The sequence below is a fragment of the Leptonychotes weddellii genome, chromosome 4 (genome assembly GCF_054177405.1).
Source record: "Leptonychotes weddellii isolate Sample4059 chromosome 4, ASM5417740v2, whole genome shotgun sequence".
NCBI lineage: Eukaryota > Metazoa > Chordata > Mammalia > Carnivora > Phocidae > Leptonychotes > Leptonychotes weddellii.
In genome coordinates this window covers 18713224-18738139 of record NC_138372.1, presented here as the reverse complement: position 1 = coordinate 18738139, position 24916 = coordinate 18713224, and the positions used below count along the sequence as shown (strand labels likewise).

The window sequence follows — 24916 nt, the reverse complement described above, 5'->3', positions numbered from 1 at the left end:
CCAGGATCACAGGGCTGGGTGAAGTTTAACATTGTCAATACAGAGACATATGCAAGAATTTCTTTTAAGTATATACATAGTAGTGGAATTGCTGGGTCAAAGGATAGGAGTAGCTTCACTTCTACTGGGTAATGTCAAATTACTTTCCAGAGTGGTTGTACTAGTTTACACTCCACAATGGTGTATGGGAGATCCAGTTGTTTACACTGTCACCGACACTTGAGGATTTAAAAATTTTTGTCAGTCTGATGGATGTTAAGTGGGTCTCACTGCATTTCCTTGATTATCAATGAGATTGAGGCTCTTTCATTGTTAATTCGATGTTTCTTTTCTGTGAAGTGTCTTCAGTCCACTTTTCAATTGGATTATCTTTTCCTTAGAGATTTGTGGAAGGGCATGAATATGCTTTGGAAGCATAAGTGGATGAACTGAAAAGGCTCTGAAGGAGAAAGCTGAGATTAGGTGTGGGAAATCCCCAAAAACCAAAAATCTTAAAAACTGCCCCTCCCGCAGGCTTCTAATTTTATCATCACTAAAGCCTTATGAAAGAGATCTGTAGGGGCGCCTGGGTGGCTCAGTCGTTAAGCGTCTGCCTTCGGATCAGGTCATGATCCCGGAGTCCTGGGATCGAGCCCCGCATCGGGCTCCCTGCTCCGCGGGAAGCCTGTTTCTCCCTCTCCCACTCGCCCTGCTTGTATTCCCTTTCTCGCTGTGTCTCGCTCTGTCAAATAAATAAATAAAATCTTTAAGAAAAAAAAAAAGAAAGAGATCTGTAAACCCATTTCTCAGGTGAGCGTTCTCATCATCGTCGGCGTCTCTCCGCCGGGGAGCGACCCGAACGACTTACCCCATACCTTGCCAGCGCCAGCACCACAAGCCGGCGCACTAATCGCGGATTACTCTATATTGCATAGCAGAGGCCTCCGCACGGCTTGTGATATTCTCGCGAGAGTTGGTTCCAGCGAATCACGTGACAGTCCAAGATGGCGCTGCCCAGCGAGGCGGAGGAGGAGGCGACGGTCTATTTAATAGTGAGCGGTATCCCCGCGGATTTGCGGTCGGCCCAGCTCCGGAGCTACTTTAGCCAGTTCCGAGAACAGCGCGGCTGTGGCTTCCTGTGTTTCCACTACCGGCATCGGCCTGAGCGGGCTCCTTCCCAGGCTGCTCCTGACTCTACCCTAACTCCTGTGGGCCAGGACCTCGCCCACACTTCGGCCACCGATGCCCACGCTCTCTCCGCTCCGGACTCCGCTCCCGTCCAGACCCGCACCTGCTGCTGCGTCATTTCGGTACGGGGGGCAGCTCAAGCTCAGCAGCTTCTTCGCATGTACTCGGGCCGCAGGTGGCTGGATTCTCAGGGGACTTGGTTGCCCGGTCGTTGTTTCATCCGCAGACTGCGGCTACCTACTGAGGCATCAGGTACGGGTGGGAAAGATAATGGACTGAGCCTACCGGCCCTGGAACGGAGACCCCTTTCCTGAGGGATGACGGGGATAAGTCAGGTCTCTGATTATCAGACTCTTTAAGAGTTTAGGTCAGTTCTGATCAGTTTCAGGCTCAACTGCATGTTAGTCTAACTTAGAGTGGAAATAACGGGAAGAGGCCTAATGGGATGATCCTTCATTTTCCAATTTATTAGATTCCTTCTGAGACCCTTTTCTCAATCTGAGGGGTTGATATTCCATTGACACGGAAGGAAGAAAAGGAAATGAGGTTTCTAATCCTCTTATTGTCTTTTTTTTTTACGATTTTATTTATTTATTTATTTGTGAGAGAGAGAGCGCGCGCGCACATAAGCAAGGGGAGTGGCAAGCAGAGGGAGAAGCAGGCTCCCTGCCGAGCAAGGAGCCTGATGAGGGACTCCATCCCAGGACCCGGAGGTCACAACCCTAGCGGAAGGCAGACGCTTAACCGACTTAGACACCCAGGCGTCACTTATTGTCTTTTTTTTTTTTAAGATTTTATTTATTTATTTGACAGACATAGCAAGAGAGGGAACACAAGCAGGGGGACTGGGAAAGGGAGAAGCGGGCTTCCCGCCGAGCAGGGAGCCCGACGCGGGGCTTGATCCTAGGACCCTGGGATCATGACCTGAGCCAAAGGCAGACGCTTAATGACTGAGCCACCCAGGCGCCCCTTATTGTCAGTGTTTATTGCATTCTTCTTTGCTTCCTATCCAGCCCTGTCTTGGCAAGACGCAAATGAAAAGACAATCTCTTTTCTCTGGATAGCTCCCATTTGCATGGGAAATCACTTTGAATGGGGAACAGGAAACACTGCAGAGTCCTCTCATTCATTCATTCAACAAATCAAGCTTATATGCTACACTTAGTGTGACTCTAGCAGCTGTGCAGAGAACAGTTAGACACAGTCTGTGCTCAGGATTCAGAGAGGAAGACAGATTTGTAAAAAGGTAATTGTCACAGAGATGCCATTATAATTGTTAACATTTACTGAGCACTTCCTGTGTACTTACTAGGCACTGTTCTAAGCCTTTCATTTTCCTGTTGACTCCTTGCAACAATCCTATAAGGTAGGAGCTATTGTTACCCATTTTATAAGTGAGGATACTGAGGGATACAGAAGTTATGTTAGCTGCTCAAGGTTACAGAGCTAAGAAGTGGCAGAGTCACAGTACAAACCCAGGCACATTGCCCCAGAGCCTGTGCTCTTTATTACCAGGTGCTGTGAGATGACAGGGGAGGGAGAAACTGATCTCCTAGAGGGATCAGGAAATGTGGCTTTTCATCTGGATCTGAAAGAGAAACCGGAGTTTGTAGGAAGGAACGGTGTTCAAAGTAAATGGCATTTGCAGACACAGATGGTGAAAGCCCATGGAACTTTCAGGGCATGTTAAATTGTTTGGTGTGGATGAAGCACATGGTATGAGGATGTGCAGGGAGTGGGGGTCGGTGGCAGTTGAGAATCAAAAAGTCAACAGGAACCAGATCTGAAAGAAACTCGTGTGCTCAGCCGAGGTGATGAGAAATGGCATGAAAGTATTAGGTGGTTCTGGTCAGGGAATGGAGGAAGTTACTATGGAGAAGTTTGAAAGGGAGGAACAGCATTAGGCCGAAAGAGTTGAACCGATTTCTGGCTCAAGTGTTGCTGGAGGCTTCTAGGTTTCAAGAGCCATTCTTTCTTCTGCTTTCCAAGGTTTGGGCTCCTTTCCTTTCAAAACTCGGAAGGAGCTGCAAAGTCGGAAAGCTAAGAGTGAAGCCTTCACTCTGGCCGATCTGAGGCAACTGCCAGAGCTGAACCCACCAGTGCTGATGCCCAACGGGAATGTGGGGACTCCTCTGCGGGTCTTTTTGGAGTTGATCCGGGCCTGCCGCCTACCTCCTCGGATCATCACCCAGCTGCAGCTCCAGTTCCCCAAGACAGGTTCTTCCCGGCGCTATGGCAATGTACCGTTCAAGTATGAGAACTCAGAGACTGTGGAGCAGGAAGACCTTGTGTACACGGCTGAAGGCGAAGAAATACCCCAAGGCACCTGCCTCGCAGACATAGCAGCCAGCTCCCATGGAGAGCCAGAGGAGGAAGGGGAAGAGAAGGAGGAAGAGTCACACTCAGATGATGTGAGTACAGTGAGCTACCCTGTCTTTGCTGGCAGCTTAAGAGAGGCTAAAGCATTAATACTGTCACTCTTCGGTTGTGTATCACAATAGTTCTAAACGTGCGGGCTTCTCAGGAGGGTTCCAGAGAGTTAGAACTCCCTGACGTTGAATATAAAACTGCATTTGCATGTGCAAATATGCACTTCTTTGAGGAGAGGGGCCAGAGTTTTTATCAGAAGATTCTCAAAGGGGTCTTCTTTGCACTCTCTTAGAAGGAATGTGAGGAGCGTCCTTTTCATAGATGGGACGTGAACTTGGCCCCCTTTGCTGCTTGTCTAACCTCTGTGTGCTTTCATTATGTGACTGAGAAGTCACCTCTATTTTCTGACCTTGAGTCTGTGGCTTGGACGCTAGCTCCCACTCTAATTTTATCAATGAAATAGACATTTCTTCTTCCTCTTTCTCCAGATTTGGTTGTTCATCCATAAAATCAGGAAAGGTGTGATTTTTGGAGAAACTTTTCTGTGTGTGCGTACTCTGGGTAAAAAATAATTCACCTGTGTCTTCAAAGCTGCCAGCCCAGAGTTGCTAACGTCTGTACCACATCCTTAGTATAGTACCGTCTGGACTGTTCCCCCGCACCTGCTCAGCGGGGACTCCTGAGGCCTCTTGGGACTTTAACTAAGACAGGGACCCCCAAGATTTCAAGCCAGGAGCCATCCTATCATTCTGCAAGTCTAGACAGGTAGCTGTACACACAGGTCAGTGCAGGATTCCAGAGACATTCCAAGATGCACTTCCTGCCTTGACAGAGCCTGAAATCTCCCTGAAGAGAGAGAATCAGCGTCTGGAAAGGCTGTATGGTATGGCGACCTGGGTTTGAACGCTGGCTCTGCCACTCTCTTGGTGTATTATTTTGGGCAAGTCACTTTACTCCTCTGAACCCAGGTCTCCTCGTTTGTAGAACGGGAATGATGGTACTCACCTCGCAGTGTTGTTGGGGTGATCAGAGGAGCTAAGTTCATGAGAAAGGCCTGACGCACAGTAGACAATAGGTTGTCTTAGTTGTTATCCCCTCTTTCTTTACGACATAATGTGTGGAGGCCTAAACGGTGTGTACCGATTACCTCCAAAGTGAGGAGTTCGGAGACCAGCAAGAGCGCTGTGGGCCTCCGTGTGGGGGCTTCATGTAGGATTGTAGAACTTGAGGGATGAGGATTTACCAGGTGAAGCAGAGAAGGTGGTAGGAGAGGAGAGCAGATATTTTCAGCAGGGGGAACAACATGGCCAGAAGCACAGAGGTTAAGAGGGAGTCAGGCTTCGGGGAAGGCGCCAGGTATGTTGAGACACGAGGGGTGGAGAGATGTGTTGGGCAAGGCTTCAGGGGCCAAATATGTGCTGCTTCTAAGAGAAATTTGGAAGAATGGAGCTGAAGGCCTGGCTCACGGGCTTGCTGGGCCCTGAGCTGCCCTCCTTGCGGGCATGAGGTCAGGAGGCTAAACAGACAGGTCACCTCTCCTCACCGTCTCCAAGGATGACGACCGGGGTGAAGAGTGGGAGCGTCATGAAGCACTGCATGAGGATGTGACCAGGCAGGAGCGCACCACCGAGCGGCTCTTTGAGGAAGAGATCGAGCTCAAGTGGGAGAAGGGCGGCTCCGGCCTGGTGTTCTACACGGACGCCCAGTTCTGGCAGGAGGAAGAAGGAGGTAATGCTGGCACCCAGGCCAGGGCAGGAGTGATCCCTGGTGCACTGGGTCAGGGTTCTCCATTCCACGTGGTGGGTTCTTTGGCAGTGAGGCCAAATAAAGGGCTAGCAAAGAGGCTTACCTTGCTTGTGTGAGAGACCAGTCATCCTTTTTAGGGGTGGGGGATCAGTGGAGTGGAGAAAAAATGACCCCCGCCCCTGTAAGTTCTGAATGACCCCCCCCCCCCGCAGGAGAGATTTAAAAATACAATGAAAAGCCCCAAGTTCTAGAACATAGCTCTTAGTTTAGATTGAACTCTCAACAGAACTGTGAGTCCTTTGCTTACTCTGTTTGACTTATCTGCAGACTTTGATGAACAGACAGCCGATGACTGGGACGTGGACATGAGTGTGTATTACGACACAGGTACTGGGCCAGGGCTGCAGTATGGGGAGGGGGAGCTGGTCCTCTGGCCTTGCAGTGACATTTTACCAGGCCTGCTTAGCAGAGATGGGACCAGTTCCCTTGGGGTCGTCCACTGAGAGGGTTCCCCTCTTCAAACATCTCCACTTGTGTGCATCAAGTGCTGGTTGTGGGCGGAGCCTTTTTCCTTTTTTTCGTGGAGTCAGCCCTCAGGGGGCTCTGGTTCTGGTGGGCAGGTCCTGGTAGAATGGGAGGGCCAGGAGCTCAGGCTCTGGTTTTAAGAGTTTAGATTCTGGAGTCAAAAATGACCTGGGTGAGGGGAGGGTGGGAGGGGAAGACCTGGGTTCTAATTCCACTTCTCATCTTTTGGCTCGATGACTTTTCTGTACCAGTTTCCTTATCTGGGAAAGCCAGGGTCCCTAGTCTAGTAATAATAAAGTACTAAAACACCAGGGGCGCCTGGGTGGCTCAGTCATTTGAGTGTCTGCCTTAAGCTCAGGTCATGATCCCTGGGTCCTGGGATTGAGCCCGGAGTTGGGCTCCCTGTTCAGCGAGGAGTCTTCTTGTCCCTTTCCCTCTACCCCTCCCCCCTGCTCATGCTCTCTCTCTCTGTTAAATAAATAAAATAAAAAGTAATAAAACACCCTAAAGATGAATATGTAAATCTTGTGAGGAGGTCCTAGAAATCTGATTTTTTCCCCTTTCTGCTGAGAGAGACCCTTCTCCAAACTGAGCTCTGCTCCCTCAGATGGTGGAGACAAGGATGCCCGAGACTCTGTCCAAATGCGTCTGGAACGGAGACTCCGTGATGGCCAGGAGGACAGCTCTGTGATCAAATGCCAAGTGGGCACCTTTGAGCGCCACACCAAGGTAAGCACTGTGCCTAGCCCATTGACCCCTCTCTTTTTCTTCTCTATCCCCATTCCTCCCCCCCACACACAAGGAACCCCATACTCTTGAGTCTTCTCTCTTCCCTGCATAGGGCATTGGACGGAGGGTGATGGAGCGGCAGGGCTGGGCTGAGGGCCAGGGTCTGGGCAGCCGGTGTTCAGGGGTGCCTGAAGCCCTGGATGGCGATGGCCAGCACCCTAGATGCAAGCGTGGATTGGGGTGAGTACGACCAAGGGACTTCCCTGGGGGGCCCAGCTAGCCTTTCATCTGTACCCTGGTTTCCCCCTTCCCTCTGATTTTGGGTTGGGTGCTGGAGACTCCTAAGGGATGAACTTCAAAGCAGAATTAGAATGAAAAGGTAGGTCTGGCACTATTTTTTTTTTGGACCAAGTGCTAAGGCTTAACAGGATCACTAGTCTTTGGGGGAGTCATACTAGTCCAAACTAGTCTGAGGAGTTTGGACTTGATGATTGCTGTTAGGGAGTGCTTGTAAGTCACAGTTTGCTGACAGTTGTTCTAAACTCTGTGTACTATTTGAAATGAAAGCAGTGTGCGAGACCCCAGGTTGCTGGCACTGTCAGTGAATAGATAAGGAGGCTGAAAAGCAAAGATCCAGATCTAAAGGCTCTGTCTTTGGGACAAACCAGACATGTAAGAGCTGCGTCTCTGTCCTTTCCCAACCTATTAAGAGTTTGATTGAGAGCAGTCTTCTCACTGTGAGCTCTTTTTTTTTTTTTTAAAGAGAAGAGTTTCTTTTTTTTTTTTTTTAAAGATTTTATTTATTTATTTGACAGAGAGAGAGAGAGCACAAGTAGGCAGAGTGGCAGGCAGAGGGAGAGGGAGAAGCAGGCTCCCCACTGAGCAGGGAGCCGGACGCAGGGCTCGATCCCAGGACCCCAGGATCATGACCCGAGCCAAAGGCAGATGCTTAACCGACTGAGCCACCCAGGCACCCCTCACTGTGAGCTCTTTTTAATGCAGGTACCACGGAGAGAAGCTACAGCCATTTGGGCAACTGAAGAGGCTCCGTGGAACTGGCTTGGGGCTCATCTCCACCATCTATGATGAGCCCCTACCTCAAGATCAAGGGGAGTCGCTGCTCCGACGCCAGCCACCCACCAGCATGAAGTTTCGGCCAGACGTGTCCTTTGTGAGGAGTTCCAGCTGTGCCTTGGACAGCCCCTCAGAGCCTGAGTGACAGTTTCGGGGCCTTCCTCAGTATCACTCATAACTGCACAGTGGCAGCCCTCTGCCTTGGCCTTATCTCCCACCACAGCCTAAAGAACTTTGGGAGCAGCAATCTGTGCAGCTTGTTCAGGGTGCTTTATTCTGAACTTGCCTTCTGGCTCTCTACCTCAAGGGCATTTTCCCCAAAGCCCCCTAGCCTCCTCTTTTAATATTAGGGCTTAATGACCTCTCATTGGTTTCCCATCCCCTGTCCATGTTTGGGCTTGCCCATGCTGCCTCGCCCAGTACCTTGAACAGTTGTATTGACTGGAGTTCTCAGCACAAACTTCGTTGGCGGGGGGGGTCGCTATAAAGGTCAGAAAGAGGGGGTAATGGACCTGGAAGAGGGGAGGATTCGTGGTGCTAGTAAGAGACGGTCTTGGGGCGGGCTCTCCGTCGCCTCCTCCCCTGACTGGCTGGGACCAGGAGCGGCAAGGCCGCGCGGGAAGTGGCCCGAGTCTGCGACCTAACGGGAGAATAAATAAGTTTACTACCGGAGTTCCCTTTTTATCTTCTAATTTGGGCCGAGGGACGGTCGGGAAAATCTGGGTTAAAGTCGCCCACCCCAGTGACGCACGCAGACTCCAGTACCCTGCTCGGGTAGAAACGCGCCGCTCGCCACGCCCCTCGACGCCAAGCTGCGCCTCCGTCGGGAGGGCGGGACTTCCTCCCAGGGCCCCCGCCATTTCCGACGTCGCCCGGAAGTCGGGTGCTGGTCCGGTTAGTAACGGGCCGTTTGGTCCCCTTGCACCGTCCAGGTACTTGCGCTTCCTCCGGGGACGCCCGGGCATCGCCGCCAGCCCCCGAGATCCCGTCGCCCTCGGCTCGTGTCTCTGCCGAGCTTATCTGCCCCGCACGGGCCCGCGTGCCGCCCATGGCGGGGGCCGCCACGACCACGGCCTTTGGGCAGGCGGTGATCGGCCCGCCCGGCTCGGGGAAGACCACGTACTGCCTGGGCATGAGTGAGTTCCTGCGCGCGCTGGGCCGGCGTGTGGCGGTGGTGAACCTGGACCCGGCCAACGAGGGGCTGCCGTACGAGTGCGCCGTGGACGTGGGAGAGCTGGTGGGGCTGGGCGACGTGATGGACGCGCTGCGGCTGGGGCCTAACGGCGGCCTGCTGTACTGCATGGAGTACCTGGAGGCCAACCTGGACTGGCTGCGGGCCAAGCTAGAGCCCCTCCGCGGCCACTACTTCCTCTTCGACTGCCCGGGCCAGGTGGAGCTCTGCACGCACCACGGCGCCCTGCGCAGCATCTTCTCCCAGATGGCGCAGTGGGACCTCAGGGTGCGTCTTGGTTCGAGCAGGCTCCTTTTGCAGATGGAGGAACTGGGACAGGGAGGACAGATGCCACGCCCCCATGTCACACAGCGAGGTAGGGGCCGAGTTGCTTTGGAGTAAAACTGGTGTGAGTTCGAATTCATGCTCTGCCACTGACTCGCTGTGTGGGCCTGGGTAAGTTAGTTTCTCTCTCTGAACCTCAGTTCTCTCATCTGCAGAATGGATGTGCTAGTACCCACTTTGGGATTATTGGAAGTATGGAAGGGGTTATGTAGAAAGTGGTATGGTGATTTTTTTTTTTTTTAAGATTTTATTTATTTATTTGACAGAGAGAGACACAGCCAGAGGGGGAACACAAGCAGGGGGAGTGGGAGAGGGAGAAGCAGGCTTCCCGCCAAGCAGGGAGCCCGATATGGGGCTTGATCCCAGGATCCTGGGATTATAACCTGAGCCGAAGGCAGGACGCTTAACGACTGAGCCACCCAGGCGCCCCTGGTATGGTGATTGTTGTTGTGACTTGCTGAGCAAAAGTAAATGAAATAGAGTTAGATGCAATCAGAATTGAGCCAGTTGCCCACTGGGAGGCACAGTGCAAGGCATCTTGTAAGGAAAAATGCTCCGTATCTCCTGGCAGAAGGAAATGAGTGTCGCTATTAGAACAAAGCAGAAGCAGGAGGACACTAACGGGGAAGGCTTGCAGTCTGTCCTCAAGAGTCCCCAGCCTTTGGGGAAAGACATAGGCCGTGATGTTTCCTGCCTCCCCAGGCCACTCACCCTGTCTCTTCCTCCCTTTCCAGCTGACTGCTGTCCACCTGGTGGACTCTCATTACTGCACAGACCCGGCCAAGTTCATTTCCGTACTGTGTACCTCTCTGGCCACCATGCTGCATGTGGAGCTGCCCCATGTCAACCTCCTCTCCAAGATGGACCTCATTGAGCACTATGGGAAGCTGGGTGAGAGCTCCTATTCTGGACAGGCAAGGAGAAGGGAGCAGATCTCAGCTGAAGGGAGCTGCCTCCAGGGACCATGCATGGCTTGGTGATCATAGCCACAGGCAGGTCCTGATTCCTGCCTGTTTATTTTGTGCCACTCTGGGCCAGATACTGTTCTGGGTTTTGGGGACAAGAGAGCTATATAGTTGGTGCTATGTACTGCAAAGGAATTAAAACAAAATGAGTGGTTGGGAGTGAGTAGCACTGCTACTAAGTGAGCAGTGCTACCTGAGCTGAGACCCGAATGGTGAGAAGGAGTCAGCCAAGGCAGGACTCTTCTAGGTGGAGGGACCAGTAGGAGGAAAGGCCCTTAGGGAAAGAGTTTTTTGGGTTAAAGGAAAAAGTGGGGGTGGGGGGGAAGCCTAGGGTAGCTGAGGTAGTAGTCAGAGGAAGGGTGGTAGGAAATGAGGTCAGAGAGGTGGGCAGGGGCCAGAACCTATAATGTTGAAGCACCAGGGAAAGCCATTGATGAATATTAAGCAAGGAAATAGCATGTATTAAGAACGTCATTGTAGCTGTTTTGTGGAGAATGAATTGAAACGGGTAAGAATGCAAACAGAGATCCTTGAGGAGGTTCTTGCAGCAGTCCAAACCGTGGTAGTGGGAATGGAGAGAAGTAGATCGATCCAAAACTCACTCAAGAAATAGGGTTTGCTAGTGGATTGGGCATGGAGATCAAGGAATTAAGGATGACTCTCAGGTTTCTGTCTGAGCTAGTGGACAGATGGAGGTGCCTTTGTCGGGGTGCGAAAGACTGAGGCAGAAGCAGGAGGCAGGGGAGTTGCCTAGGGGCCTCATGGCCCGCACTTCTTTCCTGCAAAATTAGTGCGCTGAGCTGGGAGCATCAGTTCCCTAAATAGCATCTCCAGCCACAAAGGAACCTGGAGAAGAAAAGCTGAAATGACCAGCAGTGAACAGGAAGAAATGTTAGGATCACGATGTGTCAGGGCGTTGTCCAAGGAGGCCTGCTGGCTGTCAGTCAGGACATGGAGGGATGTCAACATCTTGGAGGGGCTGCCTCAGCCCAGAGTCCTGGTCCATCTCTTGGTAAGCCCAGAAGCCCCGTTTTATCTATGCCCATAGTCTTCCCAAGCCCCTCTCCCCACCCACCTTCGTGGCTTCCAGCCCAGGTGGCTACATGATGGTCCTTGACCTTTCTATCTCTGACTCTTGCCAGTCATCCTTTCAAGAGACTGATGTGGCAACCAGATGAGGCCATTGAGGCCCAGAGACATTATATGAATAGCCCAATGAATAGCCTGTCAGGCAATCCAAGAAGTGTGTAGGAATGCCTGGGGCATAATTCCTTGCAGGCAGAGGGGTGACAGTTTCTGATTAGAAGACAGGAGACAGAGGGGCGCCCGGCTGGCTCAGTTGGAGGAGCATGTGACTCTTGATTTTGGGGTTGTGAGTTTGAGCCCCACGTTGGGTGTAGGGAGTGAGTCAGTCAATCCAACAGCCTGATGATTGATTGCTTTGGCTCGCTCTGGGACGGACCAGTTGAGTAACTGGAGTGCTCGAGTTTTCCAGCAGAAATGGACAGTGCCGGGAGGCCCACTTTCCTTCTCTTAGAGGAAGTTTGCATTCCTAGAACTTGGAGTCATCTAGTCTGGTGTCCTCATTTTACATTCAGAAGGAGCTGGCCCAGAAAGGGAAAGTGATTTACACCGGAAGTGCCCTGCTAGAGTCCTTACAGTGCACGTGCCAGGTCCTGGGGGTGCAACTGCCTGACCCTGAACTCTATGTGGCAGGGACCCAGCACTGTTCTCGGGACATGTTCGATCTTATTATTTCTTACCATGGAGCGAGTGCTTGTGTGTACCAGACACTGGGACTTAGAGCATTTAATCCTCACAGCAGTCCCGTCTAGCTAGTAAATGGCAGAGCCAATGGGTAAAACCAAGTATTTTCTTCGGAGTAAGTTCATTTCACTGCCTCAACAAATATTTGTTGAATGAATGAATGAGTGAGTGAATTAAAATAAAAGGAAGAAAGAAAGGAAATATGGTCCCTGTCCTTGGATCTTTTAGCCTCATATCAGCTGCTCCTAAACACCAATTTCTCTCCTTAGCTTTCAACCTGGACTACTACACAGAGGTCCTAGATCTCTCCTACCTGCTCGACCACCTGGCTTCTGACCCTTTCTTCCGCCACTACCGTCAGCTCAATGAGAAACTGGTGCAGCTCATTGAAGACTATAGTCTGGTCTCCTTCATCCCTCTCAACATTCAGGTACTGGGCACTAAGAGGCCTAGCCCTCGCCTAGGCTCTGACAGTGCCTGGGATCTCACCGAGCCAAGGGTACAAGAGGCTTTGAGGGGTCAAACAGGGGTCTTTGTTCTGGGTCTAACTATCATTCAGTCCCCTTGGTTTTAGGACCAGTGGCTCTCATGGGCAGGATTCCAATAAAGAGGGTGGGCCAAACTTTGGCCCTGTCTATTCTGTATTGCTGGGTTGTCTCAACAAGTGTTCCCTCATCAGTGTGAAAATGGGTGATTTCAGAAAGTCGTCAACAAGGGATGTGACCAAGGCCAAAGACAGGTCTCTCAGCTTCTTTCAGGATGGGCAATTGCCTGTTGACTTTACAAAGTAGTACCCAGCCCCTGTGTGGACTTGAGCAAACTTGTCTCTTCCCTGTTTAATGCCACATTTTTCTCCTCTAAAATGAGAAAATTGAACCCTACAATATTAATCATAACAGCTACCACTTACTGAGCACTTCCTGTGCTAGGCATTGTGCTGAGGACTTGTACATGCATTATTCTGAGCTCTCCTTGCCATCACGTGACGTATAGACTATTCTTATCACTATTCTGAGAATGAGCAAATAGATTATATACATATTTACTGGGTGTGCCTACTCTCAGTTAAGGACTGTGCCAGGCCCTGAGGATTACCTTGACAAATAAGTCCTTGACCTCACGGGGTATAAAATCAAATAGGGGAGGCAGATGAGTTAATAACTTGTCAGTAGTAAGCTGGTAGGATCAGAGCTGTAATAGGATAGCCCCAGGGGACCATGAGTGTGCACAGAGGAGCTTATCTGTTCCGATTTGGGTGGGTTGGTGGACAGGAAGGCTAGGATGTAGCCATGCCTCTGGGGTCATGTAGAGCTACTCCAGGCGCAGAAGCTGCACGTCCAGAGGCTTCGTGAGGCAAGGTTGAGGGGGATGTTTGGAGACTGCTTGCGGTTTGGTACAGCCTCAGTTCCACACGCCTCTGTTTCACTCACAAAGCTGTCTCTCTCCTCCCTGGCCAGGACAAGGAGAGTATCCAGCGGGTCCTGCAGGCTGTGGATAAAGCCAATGGCTACTGCTTCGGGGTCCAAGAACAGCGAAGCCTGGAGGCCATGATGTCTGCTGCCATGGGAGCCGACTTCCATTTCTCCTCGTATCCTTGCTCTCTAGTCTCTTGGCCACAGCCAAGTGGGAGACGTGGGGCTCAGGAATGGCCACATCTTCCCTTGTAGATGACTAATTCCGTGATGACCAGTTGGGCTCCCTGGTGACTGTCTCAGGTGCAAAGGCTGGTCCCTTAGAAGCCTTCAATATTGCTTGTATCTGAGGACAAGGGAGGATATACTCGTTAGAAGGAGCAGCAAATACAGATGCTGAGTATTGAAAGGGCAGTGGTCATTTGGGAGAGATGTGAGGGCTTCAGTGTGCTTGGCGTCCTGACTGGGAAAGGGGATGTAGGTGGGCAGGGGCAGTAGAAGGCAGGCAGCGGGGGGCTTGGGTGCCCTGCTAAGGAGTGTGGCCCTCAGCTTGTGGGTGGGCAGTGGGAACCAGCATCGTATGGTTGTGCAGGGTGTGACGTGATCAGGCATACATTTTTTAAAAGCCCCTCCGAGTGAAGAAATTGCATTTAAGGGATGTGAGTGGGGGCAGGAGAGTGTTTACAGTCTGTAGATGAGAAGAGATGAAACATGAGTAGCAAGAATGGAAAGAAGGGTGTGAATTGGATACAAGGAGATGGACCATCGACCGGATGGTTATGGGATAAATGGAGGTAGAGCAGAAGTTCGACTCCCAGTTCTGGCTAATAGAGTGGAATGGGTGGTTGTGTTGGTCACTGAGGCAAGAAAAGAAGAGGAGAGGGCAGGTTTGTCACATGGGTGGAAGGGATGGGCCCTGGCAGATGCACTGTGTTGGAGGGGACCCTGGGGACAGCCAGAGCTGTCTGGGAGGCAGCTGGACCTTCAGAACTGGAGCTGGATTAGTGACCGTTGGGGTGGACCTAAGGTCATGTGTAGGTGCCTATCAGGTCACAGAGGCCCCTGTGAGGCAGGACAAGGAAATGCAGGCCCACTAGGATAGTTCCAGATACTTGACATCTACACAGCATGCTGGAGACCAGGGGGCCTCCAGAGTCCTTGGCGTGGAGGAAGAGAATTCCAGCCAGTACTTACGGATCTGTGTCAGGCCCTTCCACAGGTGGGAACCCAAGCTCCCAGGCTCCCAGGGAAAGAGACATGTTATAAATGGCGGCAGTAGAGTGCTCAGTGCTCCCTCACACTCGCAGTTACTGTCAGCAAGTTCAACTGCATGTGCTCAGCAAGAAAGCGAAGGGGCAGTTCCAACAGTGCTGTGAGTTTTTGCACGCGGTGCGTTACCTTAGGCGTTCATACGCGTTATCATGCGGGATTCTATTAAACTGTGTATACTCTTTTTAATAGATGATTTAAGGAATTTTCACAGATATTTTTTAACCTACACATTTGTGCTGATTTTAGATTCTACCCCCTCTCCTAATCCTCTTAAGGTTCAACTTCACTCTATGTATAAGATGATTAAGGATTGGTATAGAGAAGGGGGAAGTCAGCTCTGCCAATGGTGGGTATATAAAGAAAGCTTCATGGAGGTGGTGGCACTTGAGTTGCATTATCTTAAAGTGAGGGTCAGCCAGGCTGATGGAAGGGGAAAGGGAATTCAAGGCAGGGAGAACAGTATATACAGAGGCATGGTGGTTCAAGGCTGAGGTACGTCTGGGGGGTTGCAAGTAGAATAGCGTGACTCGTGGGCAGGACAGGGCTTTGCCTGGGAGCAGGGATAGGGCCAGACGGATGGGCAGATAGATGCAGGGTTTCATGTGCCCTGCTCAGGAGTGTGGACGTCAGGTTGGAGGCAAGGCAAGTTTGAGATTATTGCATGTCAAGCAGAATGGATTCTGCTCATCCTGAGTGACCCTCAGGGCCGACTTCCACAGGAACAAGGCATTACCTCCTGAGGAAAAGTGAAGTGGAAGTGGCACAGGTTCCAAGTCAGTGTGAGTAGAGGTGAGATGGATTTTGGTGGCTGGATCCATAAGAGATGGGAAAGAAAGTCTGTAACCTGAACATCATTCGGTGGACTACGTACCCTGCTTGCAGGATCTCGTTTAAACCTCATTCAGTCCCTTCTTGCAGACGAGGCAGTTGGGGCTCTGAGAGTGACAGGTGCAAAGCCTTCTCCCTGGATGTGTTAGAAGAACAGTTCAAACCTCAGTCTCCCTGGCTGTAGAACCTCAGTTTCTGATAGTGGAGTCATCTAGTAGAAAAGCCATGGTGGCCATCCTGCCACGGTCAACGGCCATCTCCTCCTCAGGCCAGCCAGACTCCCAGGGCGTCCTCAGCAGTATCACAGTGTTTTCCTTTGTGAATCTGATTTGTATCCTTCCCACTCCACTTCCCTGCTGTTCCAGAGAGAGGTAGAAGGTACCCAATAGCCCAAGCGGAAGTTTGTTATCTTTGTGCTTCCCTGAGTTCCCTCCCTTCTTCCCACGGCAGAAGCGTTCAGAAACCCTTAGTACGCACGTGCTGTGTGCCAGGCGCCATACTAGGTATTTTGTATTCATTGTCTCATTTGATCCTCACAACAACTCCATTTTACAGACGAAAAGAAAGGAAGTGGCAAAATCAGGACTTAAACCCCCAGTGGTCTGGCTGGAGAGCATGTGCCCTGGCACAGCCGGAGGGTCGGTGCTTCTCTGGTCCTTTGAGCCTCAGCAATGTGGGAAGAGGCAAGTACGGGAGCATTTGGGTCTGGATGTTTGGAGGGGCTTCTCAGACCCAGTTGGTTCCCGTTGCCTGGAACTATAATGGTGAGAAAGGGAGAGGGGTGGGAGCCAGACGTGGTTGTAAAGCCAGCATCGGTAGGGGTCACATCCTGCCCTGACCAGTGCCCATCCTTGCCTATGCTCCCAGCCTTGACGCAGCCTCCCTCAGGACCCTGGGCATCCAGGAGAAGTACCTGGAACCCTCAGACCAGTCAGTGGAGCAAGAAGCCATGCAGCTGTAGCAGCAGGCTGGAGAACAAGAGGCATAACCCAGCCCTGGAGAACGTGGCGGCTCCCAGTGACAGTGGACAGCGCAGTGGACTGCAGATCCAAGAGCAGTCTTCCCAACCAGAGCAGAGCACCCGCCACCCCCTCTGTGGTCATGAGCTCTTGGTGCGGTTGCCAGGGATTCGGGGCTGGCCCCACTTGGGCTATGATGGAATATGCTACAAATACAAGAGTTTATTTTCTACTTTTCGTGATTTCTAAACTTTCTCTAACCATCCAGGCCCAGAGAGTTGAGGCAGAACAAGGGAATGTTGCCTTTCCTCAGAAGAGTCTGGTTTCTTTATCTGGGGCAGTGTTTCCCCCAAAGCACAGGATTGTGCTAGAGGACTTACACTCAGGCTCTGGTTGTGCGATTTGGTTGATTGTCAGTTTTAGCAGTGAGACTCAAGCTTGAGCTTTCCCAGGCAACGCTTCCTAGCAGGTCTGAACGTTTTATTTTCATGGTATTTATTTTACAGTTGTATTCCTTTTTGGCAAGTGTTAACTAGTTTTCCATTTATATAAGTGGTCAAAAGTTTACTTTGAAATTGTTTATAAAAAGTGAGTTATTTAAAGAAAAATATTAAGTATATAACATGACATCATGAGTGTGGCAAAAATGAAGATGGCTTGAAGTTGGAATAGCGGTTTTGCTTTTTGCTCTTCTTGCAACTGGTTGAATGCAATTCATATTTTCCACCAATAGGTGGCATCCCAGGCTTTTTTTTTTTTTTTTTTTTTTTGCAGCCACAGCCTGGAGGCAGCAGGGGACAGATGGCAGTTGTGCCAGAAGTCTTATTTGCAGACAGTTGGTCCTGTTAACACATGAGAAGGGCTTAGCATTTTACAAAGTACTTCCACACACATGCTTCTCATGTGGCTCTCACAGCAACTCCTGGAGATTGAGACAAGACAGAATATTATGAAGGCTCATTTTACAGTGAGGCAACAGATGAGGAGTTTGAACTTTGGTCAGCCTGGCTGTCTCATTGTTCACTTTGCTGACTTCTTAATTGTGAATTCTTTTTTTTTTTAAAGATTTTATTTATTTATTTGACAGAGACAGCGAGAGCAGGAACACAAGCAGGGGGAGTGAGAGAGGGAGAAGCAGGCTTCCCGCTGAGCAGGGAGCCCGATGTGGGGCTCGATCCCAGGACCCTGGGATCATGACCTGAGCCGAAGGCAGCCGCCCAACGACCGAGCCACCCAAGCACCCCAGTTGTGAATTCTTGATGGTGAAAAGTCACAGCCCTTCTCCCACAGGATCTGTAGCCCATCAGGAGGAAGAATTTAAACACCTGTAGAATATTACTGAATCATAAATCAGGGGGACGCTAGGTCACTGGTGGTTTGGGCAATTGGAGAATTCAACTTAGGAAAATCTGTTCTGAGGTGTCATTGAGATGGGGGCGACTGAGCTTTGCTTCCCAACTTGGGGAGTCAGAGCAGAAGGAAGAAGAGTGAGGGGCGATGAGGAGGCTCTTCCAGCTGGGTAAGTATGAAAGCAGCCGACCTCCACTCCCACGCCTGGCCATATCGGGGATAATAACTAGGTGCTGCTTCCCCAGCTGCTTTCATCTGAGAAGTTGAAAGCACCACACCCCTGTTAACACCCTACAGTAGGTGGGGAGTATCAACAGAGCAAGCCAGGGAAACTGAGGCCAGGAGACACAGCCTGGGGACGGCTGAGTCAATGGTGGGGCCTGGAGCCCAAGAATCCTGACGCCCAGGTTGCTGGACAAATCCCTCATCAGGTAGGATGTGAGGGTGGATGCTGTTTTTGAACATAGTACCAATGGCTGTGGTCAGGGTTTCTGATGCTCACCCCATCACCCTGGCTCTCGCCAAAGCAAGTTGGCTGGAAGGGAGGTGTCATTTGAACTTTATGGCCTCGTATCCAAGCTCTCTCAGCATGCATTCTCTGCAGGCATGGAGTGGGGAGAGATGGAAGTCGTCCAATACTTAATTTTCAGGCCTTGGTGTGACAGCAAGGCTGTTTTCTCTTCCGGTAAATGGAGTTCTGTTCACCTTTGATGATGGCAAAATGATTCCGATCCCCTGCCATGGTGTGGGGACAGCACAATGCAGAAAAGAGACACCTGGGTCTGTCTGTTCAGCATGAAACATGTGGGGTATGAGAAAGACCATCCTCCGATTTGGCTGGCGTGGGGCAACCATTCTTGAGATTTTTTTTTCTTTCCTGATAGAAAAAAAACTTGGAAAATGAAAAGAAGTCACCCATAATCCCATAACATATGAATAATCAAAAATATTTGTAGGGGCGCCTGGGTGGCTCAGTCCAGTCCGTTAAGCATTTGTCTTCGGCTCAGGTCATGATCCCAGGGTCCTGGGATAGAGCCCCCGCATCGGGCTCCTTGCTCAGCGGGGAGCCTGCTTCTCCCTCCCCTGCCGCTCCCCCTGCTTGTGCTCACTCTCTCTCTGACAAATCTTTAAAAAATTTATTTCGGGGCACCTGGGTGGCTCAGTCGGTTAAGCGTTTGCCTTTGGCTCAGGTCATGATCCCAGAGTCCTGGAATCGAGCCCCACGTCAGGCTCCCTGCTCAGTGGGGCGTCTGCTTCTCCCCCTCCTTCCCCCTAGTGCTCTCTCTCACTATCTCTATCTCAAATATTTTTTTAAAAAAAGAAATATGAATATGCTATCTGGAAAGACTGACACATTTCATGAAAAAAATAAAATTTTATATTCAAATGTTTAATATATTTTGTGTTTTTCTTTCAGTCTTATTTTTCTGTACATGCAGAGGGATAGCTGCAGCATTTGTGTGAGAGTGGAATATGTACTACTTGCTTTGTAACCTGCATTTTTTAGTTAACCCTATTTCATGCAATTAAAAGCATAAAGACCCTATTAAGGTCTACATGATAATATTCCATGGTAAGGCTATGACATTGATCACCTGTCCAGACTCCCATGGTTGGCCTAAGTCATTACCAATTTTAGCTCTTGTTAATAGTGCTGTGATTACATCTTTGTACTCAAATCTTTGAGTCTCTGATTTTTAACTTACGATTAAGTCCTAGAAATGAAACAGCTGATGTTTCCCAGGTTCTGGATTCATATTGCCAAAATGCCTTCCAGAAAAGTAGCACTTTGCATCTCCCAGGGACTGAAAGCGCTCTTCTCACTTCCAGACCTCACTTGGCACTTATGACCAACTTCTGGAAGGAGGAAACCATCTGAGTGCCTTAGATGGGACCTTCTTGGTCACCTCTGCTAACCACTGATATTAGGATATGTGCATTTCCTGGCTCTGAAGTGGGGACCTCCCCCCAAATTGGAAGATACTGTTTGGAACTTAGCAGAGGCCACAGCTAATTGGACAGGCTTCCAGCCCAGACAAAGAGACTTAGGAGTGAGAGTGATGCCCTAAAACCCACAGAGCTGAAGCACAGCCAGTCTGCTCTCAGCTGTTTCTGAATTAGCAAAATGCTCACCCACCTCCAGAAAGGAAGCCTGATCCCATTAAGAGTCTGTGGGAAGGTCTATCTCCGAGATTCTCTCTCCTTTCCCAGGGCTCCTGAGAAGGGGAGGGGAGTGATGGCAGACCCATCCCAGCACTACTAAGATCCACCCTGTTTTTAAAATTTTTGAAAGCGGGCACCTGGGTGGCTCAGCTGGTTAAGCGACTGCCTTCGGCTCAGGTCATGAAGGTCAGTCCCGTGTTGGGCCCCCTGCTCAGCAGGGAGTCTGCTTCTCCCGCTTCCCCTGTGCTCTCTCTCTCAAATAAATAAAATCTTTAAAAATAAATAATTAAAAGTTTTGAAAGCAATAGGGAGGCCCAACTACCCCAGAATCCTGGAGGGAAATTCTCTAGCAAGCTGAGTAGCCCCTACTCCTTTCCCTTCACTTTTCTTCTCTCTCATCCCTGGCTGTTGAGCCCTCAGCCCTTAGAAGGAAGAGTCTGGATTAGCACATACTTCGATGGCATCAGGCCTGCTGAGGGTAAGGGAAAGCCATACGCCTCATTTCCAGCCCATTGTGTCCTTCATTTCCAGCTAAGGATCCAACTTCAGGCAGCCCCAGATGTCCAGGTGGCCTGAGACTGAGGCGCTATGAGGGGATGGGCTGGGGATTTGGAGCCCAAATGAGGTGAGAAAATATGAGTATTGGTAAAATCCTCTGGACCAGAATACATAGCGAAGTTTTGATTTTTTTTTCCCCATCCAAAACCTTGAAGCAGTTGAGGGAAATGAATAGCCCCTTTAAAGCCATCTTAAATAAATCTGCAGCTGTCTTGCTTCAAGAATCTGAAATCAGGTTTTCCCAAAAACGTACTGGACATTTGGATATTGGAAGGGTGTGTGTGTATTTGTATGTGTGGGGGGAATATCTGCTTGCTGTGCAAATACAGCATCAAGAAATGTTCCCTCGTGGGGCGCCTGGGTGGCTCAGTCGTTAAGCGTCTGCCTTCAGCTCAGGTCGTGATCCCAGGGTCCTGGAATCGAGCCCTGCGTCGGGCTCCCTGCTCAGCAGGAGGCCTGCTTCTCCCTCTCCCACTCCCCTGCTTGTGTTCCCTCTCTCACTGTGTCTCTCTCTGTCAAATAAATAAATCTTTAAAAAAAAAAAAAAAAGAAATGTTCCCTCGTGCTCCCCTTCACACTGGATTCCCACCTCTTCCTGTACGTTAATCCCGAAGCCTTCACAGTCCTTGTGGAATGATCAAAACAGTGGAGAAGGAATACTGGAACATGGGTAAGATTTCTCCCAACATTTTTATTTTCAAGATTTTATTTATTTACTTGAGGGGGAGAGGGAGAGGAAGAAGCAGACTCCCCGCTGAGCAGGGAGCCTGAGATCATGACCTGAGCCCAAGGCAGATGCTTAGCTTAGCCAACTGAGCCACTCAGGCGCCCCTCTCTCAACTCTTCAGTCATACCCGTGGTCACATAGCCTAATCTGAGCTAAACAGTTAGGATATTTCAGGTTAACTTTATTTGGGGGAAGAAGGTGAGGGTATTCTCTTATTTGGTGGGGGTATTCTCTTATTCTCTTTATTTGGGGGAAGAAGGTGGGAGTAAAAGAGTATTTCTTTTTTTTTTTTTTTTAATAGTTTGATGCAGAGTTGCATTTTTTTTTTTTTAAGATTTTATTTATTTATTTGAGAGAGAATGAGAGAGAGCACATGAGAGGGGGGAGGGTCAGAGGGAGAAGCAGACTCCCTGCCGAGCAGGGAGACCGATGCGGGACTCGATCCAGGGACTCCAGGATCATGACCTGAGCCGAAGGCAGTCGCTTAACCAACTGAGCCACCCAGGCGCCCTAAGAGTATTTCTCTTTTAACAAATACAGCTTGAATGCCATAATCTGATGTATTCAATATTATACCTAGCCACAGATTGGAGGCTCCATGCTTTTCAGAGTCTGGAATTTCCTCTTTTATCTCTAGACAGGTAATGAGTTAAATTTCCCAGAGAGCAGTAAGAAGATTGGGTGGAGATGAGAGATGAATCAGCCTCTGACACCCCCAGGGTGACATACCTGTCTGCTGCCCCCACAGACATTCCTGGCTCTTGACTCAGTGGGTAGGTGGGGCTAGGGGGCTTCTGAGAGGAGCAGCACCTACCCTCCAGAAACCTGCCTCCCTACCCCCACCTCCCCCACAGCAAGGATAGGGGGTGGGGGGAACGCCCTGTGAACAGGGTGAAGAAAAGGAACAAAGGATGTAACCAGGGTAAGGAAAGTTTAACTTGGTCAAAATGCCAGGAAATTGGCCCACTACATGGTCTTTTCTCATTGAAGACCATTCCTTTCTGCCGGGTCCTGGGGTGGCATTAGATGAAGTCTGTCTTGATTGTTAGAAAGTCCAAGATACAAGCAGGGCAGCATAACATCATGCGGTTCTTTTCAAACTTATTTTTAACTCATGAAACTCCAGTATACAAAACAGACATATGTGTGGCTATTTTAGCTGACGTGTGTGGGAACAGGGGAAACCCAGACTGCTGGGCTCCTGCCCTGTGGCAGTTTATGGGGAACCCTCTGAACACAATTTGGAAATAGCTGTTGTAGTTTAAAAATCATGGGCCTTGGAATTAGACCCATTCCACTCCCCAGACACATAAGTAATTGTATAACCTTGATTATTAGGTTATTTAGCTGCTCTGAGCCTCAGTCTCTTCATAGGCAAGACAAAGATGATATGGATTGCTGTGAGGACCAAGGTATGCAAGTGGCTGGCACATGGCATTCATGCCAACTGCTATTATTACTGTACTCTGTTCTCTAGGAAGAAAAAGTGGGGCACTGTTGGTCAGATGGGCAATCTTGGTGCAAGCATCCAAAAAGGCACTGGACATTTGGACACTGGACATGTGTGTGTAGGAGTACCTTGCCTTTCTGGAAGGAGCCACATTGGCCTGCCTGACCCCAGTGACTTGGTCTCCCTAGGGTGCCTGGTTAGTTCAAAGCCTTGCTCTTTATCTCCTACTCCTGCGGATCTACACAGCCAATTTGCATTTTGCTCTGTGAAGTAACTACATATGTGAGAAGAGTAGCTACCTTCTTGAGAAAATTTTAGGTTGTAGATTTTTCCCATACCCCTCAAATTCTTGGGAGAGGAAGATCTTTGCAAGCCCTTAGCCTCCATTTCCTGGGGTGGGGGGGTGTACTCTGACAGTACAGGAAGGATAGGGCTGGGGTTATTGAATCTTTGTGAGCCTGATCTCTGTCTAGACAGCCCTGCCTCATCCCAGAACCAGCTGTATTTCCATTTCTACAATAGGCCTGGCACCAACCTTGGTTTCCAGGCATTTGGGAGCATGGGTTTAAAACTAAGTTCTGAGGGGCGTCTGGCTGGCTCAGTCAGTAGAGCATGCGACTCTTGATTTCAAGGTTGTAAGTTCTACACACGTTGGGTGTAGAGATTACTTAAAAGACGACAACAACAACAAAATTTTTTTTTAAAGATTTTATTTCTTTATTTGACAGAGAGAGACACAGCGAGAGAGGGAACACAAGCAGGGGGAGTGGGAGAGGGAGAAGCAGGCTTCCCGATGAGCAGGGAGCCCGATGCGGGGCTCGATCCCAGGACCCTGAGATCGTGACCTGAGCCGAAGGCAGACGCTTAACAACTGAGCCACCCAGGTGCCCCCCCCAAAATTTTTTAATAAATAAATAAAACAGTTCTGAGCACTGTCCTGGACAAAAATCTTGCTGAAGTCACTGTAGGAAGAAAGGAAAAATAATGAGATAAAGTTACCATTTTTAGGAAGCTGTCTGAAGAGATAAGAAATAGACCCAGGACATAGGTGCAAACCCAGAGGTAGAGTCAAGTAGATTTTAAATCATAACTGAATAAATGTCCCTATATAAATGAAAGGAGTTGGTAGGATAGCATACCAAAGCTCTATACATGTTAAAGGGAGAGGGGAGGCAGGTAGTCATGTTCTGACCTGAAGATGGGCTTTTAAATTTGGAAAACTGGGGAGAAAACACTTAAACTGAGATAAAATGCACATGCCATAAAATTATCCTTCTCAAAAGACAAATACTATATGATTTCATTCATATGTAAAATTTAAGAAACAGATGAACATAGGGGAAGGGAAGAAAAAAATAATATAAAAACAGAGAGGGAAGCAAACCATAAAAGACTCTTAACTATAGGAAACCAACTGAGGGTTGCTGGAGGGGGGAGGTGGATGAGGGGATGGGGTAATTGGGCGATGAGCATGAAGGAGGGCACTTGATGTAATGAGCACTGAGTGTTATAAGCAACTGATGAATCACTAAATTCTACCCCTGAAACTAATAATACAGTATATGTTAACTAAATTGAATTAAAAAAAATTCATCCTCCTCAAGAGTAGTTTAGTGGTTTTTAGTATATTCACAAAGTTGTGCAAATATCAACACTTTGGGTTTTTTTTTAAGTTTTTATTTATTATTTATTTAAGTAATCTCTACACACCATGTGGGGCTCGAACTCACAACTCCGAGATCAAGAGTCGCATACTCTTCGGACTGAGCCAGCCAGTGCCCCAATATCAACACTATTTGGGTCTGGAACATTGCATCACCCCAAAAGAAATTCCGTACCCATTAACAGTAGGACTGAAAAATGTTAAATGTCAAATTTAGGTCAGGAAGAGATGGCAAGAGATGCTCATCGAGACTCCACCCTGGTAAGAAAGTTTTAGAGATTATGTCATAAACAAAAAGGTCTGGGACTTTCATGGTCAGAAGCTGGAGCCTAAGCCGGCTCACACCTAGCCATCTGATTCGGTGATATTCCAATCCACAGCATCTGCTTTTGAAATCTGTCAACGCCAACACATTACCTTAGGGTAGCTCATTTCTTTCCCCATATAGGGCAACCATGAGTGGTGTAGGGTAGACAAAAGTCAGAGACTGAGAGAAAAGAAAGAAGTTCCTTTCCCAGGACCTATCCCATTAAGAGAAAGTCACCAGACCTGTCTGGTAAGAGAAACTGGGTCACTTCCAGAGCTGAGGGAGAGTCACTTACCCTAGCCCAGAGTCTCTGCCTGCTTTAGAACCTTGAAAACCAACACCCTTCCAGGAAAGGAGAGGAGAAAACC

The 24916-nt window shown here is 49.5% G+C and overlaps 2 protein-coding genes and 1 long non-coding RNA gene across 4 annotated transcripts in view; all 3 read left to right on the top strand.

Annotated features, from left to right (window-relative positions):
* LOC145721212 (uncharacterized) overlaps nt 1–19074 on the top strand; it is a 229064-nt gene extending 209990 nt beyond the window's left edge. The window contains exon 2 of the long non-coding RNA XR_014144753.1: nt 18871–19074. This is a non-coding gene — a long non-coding RNA (uncharacterized LOC145721212). The remainder of the gene's footprint in view (nt 1–18870) is intronic.
* Nucleotides 953–8283, top strand: GPATCH3 (G-patch domain containing 3). The gene is made up of 7 exons (XM_006739551.3): nt 953–1419; nt 3157–3578; nt 5091–5265; nt 5611–5670; nt 6416–6537; nt 6650–6777; nt 7540–8283. Exons 1-7 carry the CDS (start codon nt 984–986, stop codon nt 7754–7756), a joined length of 1560 nt encoding a protein of 519 aa, XP_006739614.1. The 5' UTR covers nt 953–983; the 3' UTR covers nt 7757–8283.
* Nucleotides 8477–16562, top strand: GPN2 (GPN-loop GTPase 2). 2 transcript variants are annotated; one of them, XM_006739552.3, is made up of 5 exons: nt 8486–9070; nt 9862–10018; nt 12129–12289; nt 13317–13447; nt 16260–16562. In XM_006739552.3, exons 1-5 carry the CDS (start codon nt 8660–8662, stop codon nt 16330–16332), a joined length of 933 nt encoding a protein of 310 aa, XP_006739615.1. In that variant the 5' UTR covers nt 8486–8659; the 3' UTR covers nt 16333–16562. The 2 variants fall into 2 exon arrangements, with proteins under 2 accessions (XP_081673948.1, XP_006739615.1); XM_081817822.1 differs by lacking the exon at nt 9862–10018 and having other exon boundaries at nt 8477–9158.
* Nucleotides 19075–24916: the final 5842 nt, after the last annotated feature.

Bases quoted from the DNA above. Each gene is read 5' to 3' on its own strand.
- GPN2 (XM_006739552.3), top strand. From the start codon at position 8,660: ATGGCGGGGGCCGCCACGACCACGGCCTTTGGGCAGGCGGTGATCGGC. The intron at 10,019-12,128 runs GTGAGAGCTCCT...TTCTCTCCTTAG, and splicing joins TGAGCACTATGGGAAGCTGG to CTTTCAACCTGGACTACTAC. The intron at 12,290-13,316 runs GTACTGGGCACT...CTCCCTGGCCAG, and splicing joins TCATCCCTCTCAACATTCAG to GACAAGGAGAGTATCCAGCG.
- GPATCH3 (XM_006739551.3), top strand. From the start codon at position 984: ATGGCGCTGCCCAGCGAGGCGGAGGAGGAGGCGACGGTCTATTTAATA. The intron at 5,266-5,610 runs GTAATGCTGGCA...ACTTATCTGCAG, and splicing joins CTGGCAGGAGGAAGAAGGAG to ACTTTGATGAACAGACAGCC. The intron at 5,671-6,415 runs GTACTGGGCCAG...CTGCTCCCTCAG, and splicing joins GAGTGTGTATTACGACACAG to ATGGTGGAGACAAGGATGCC.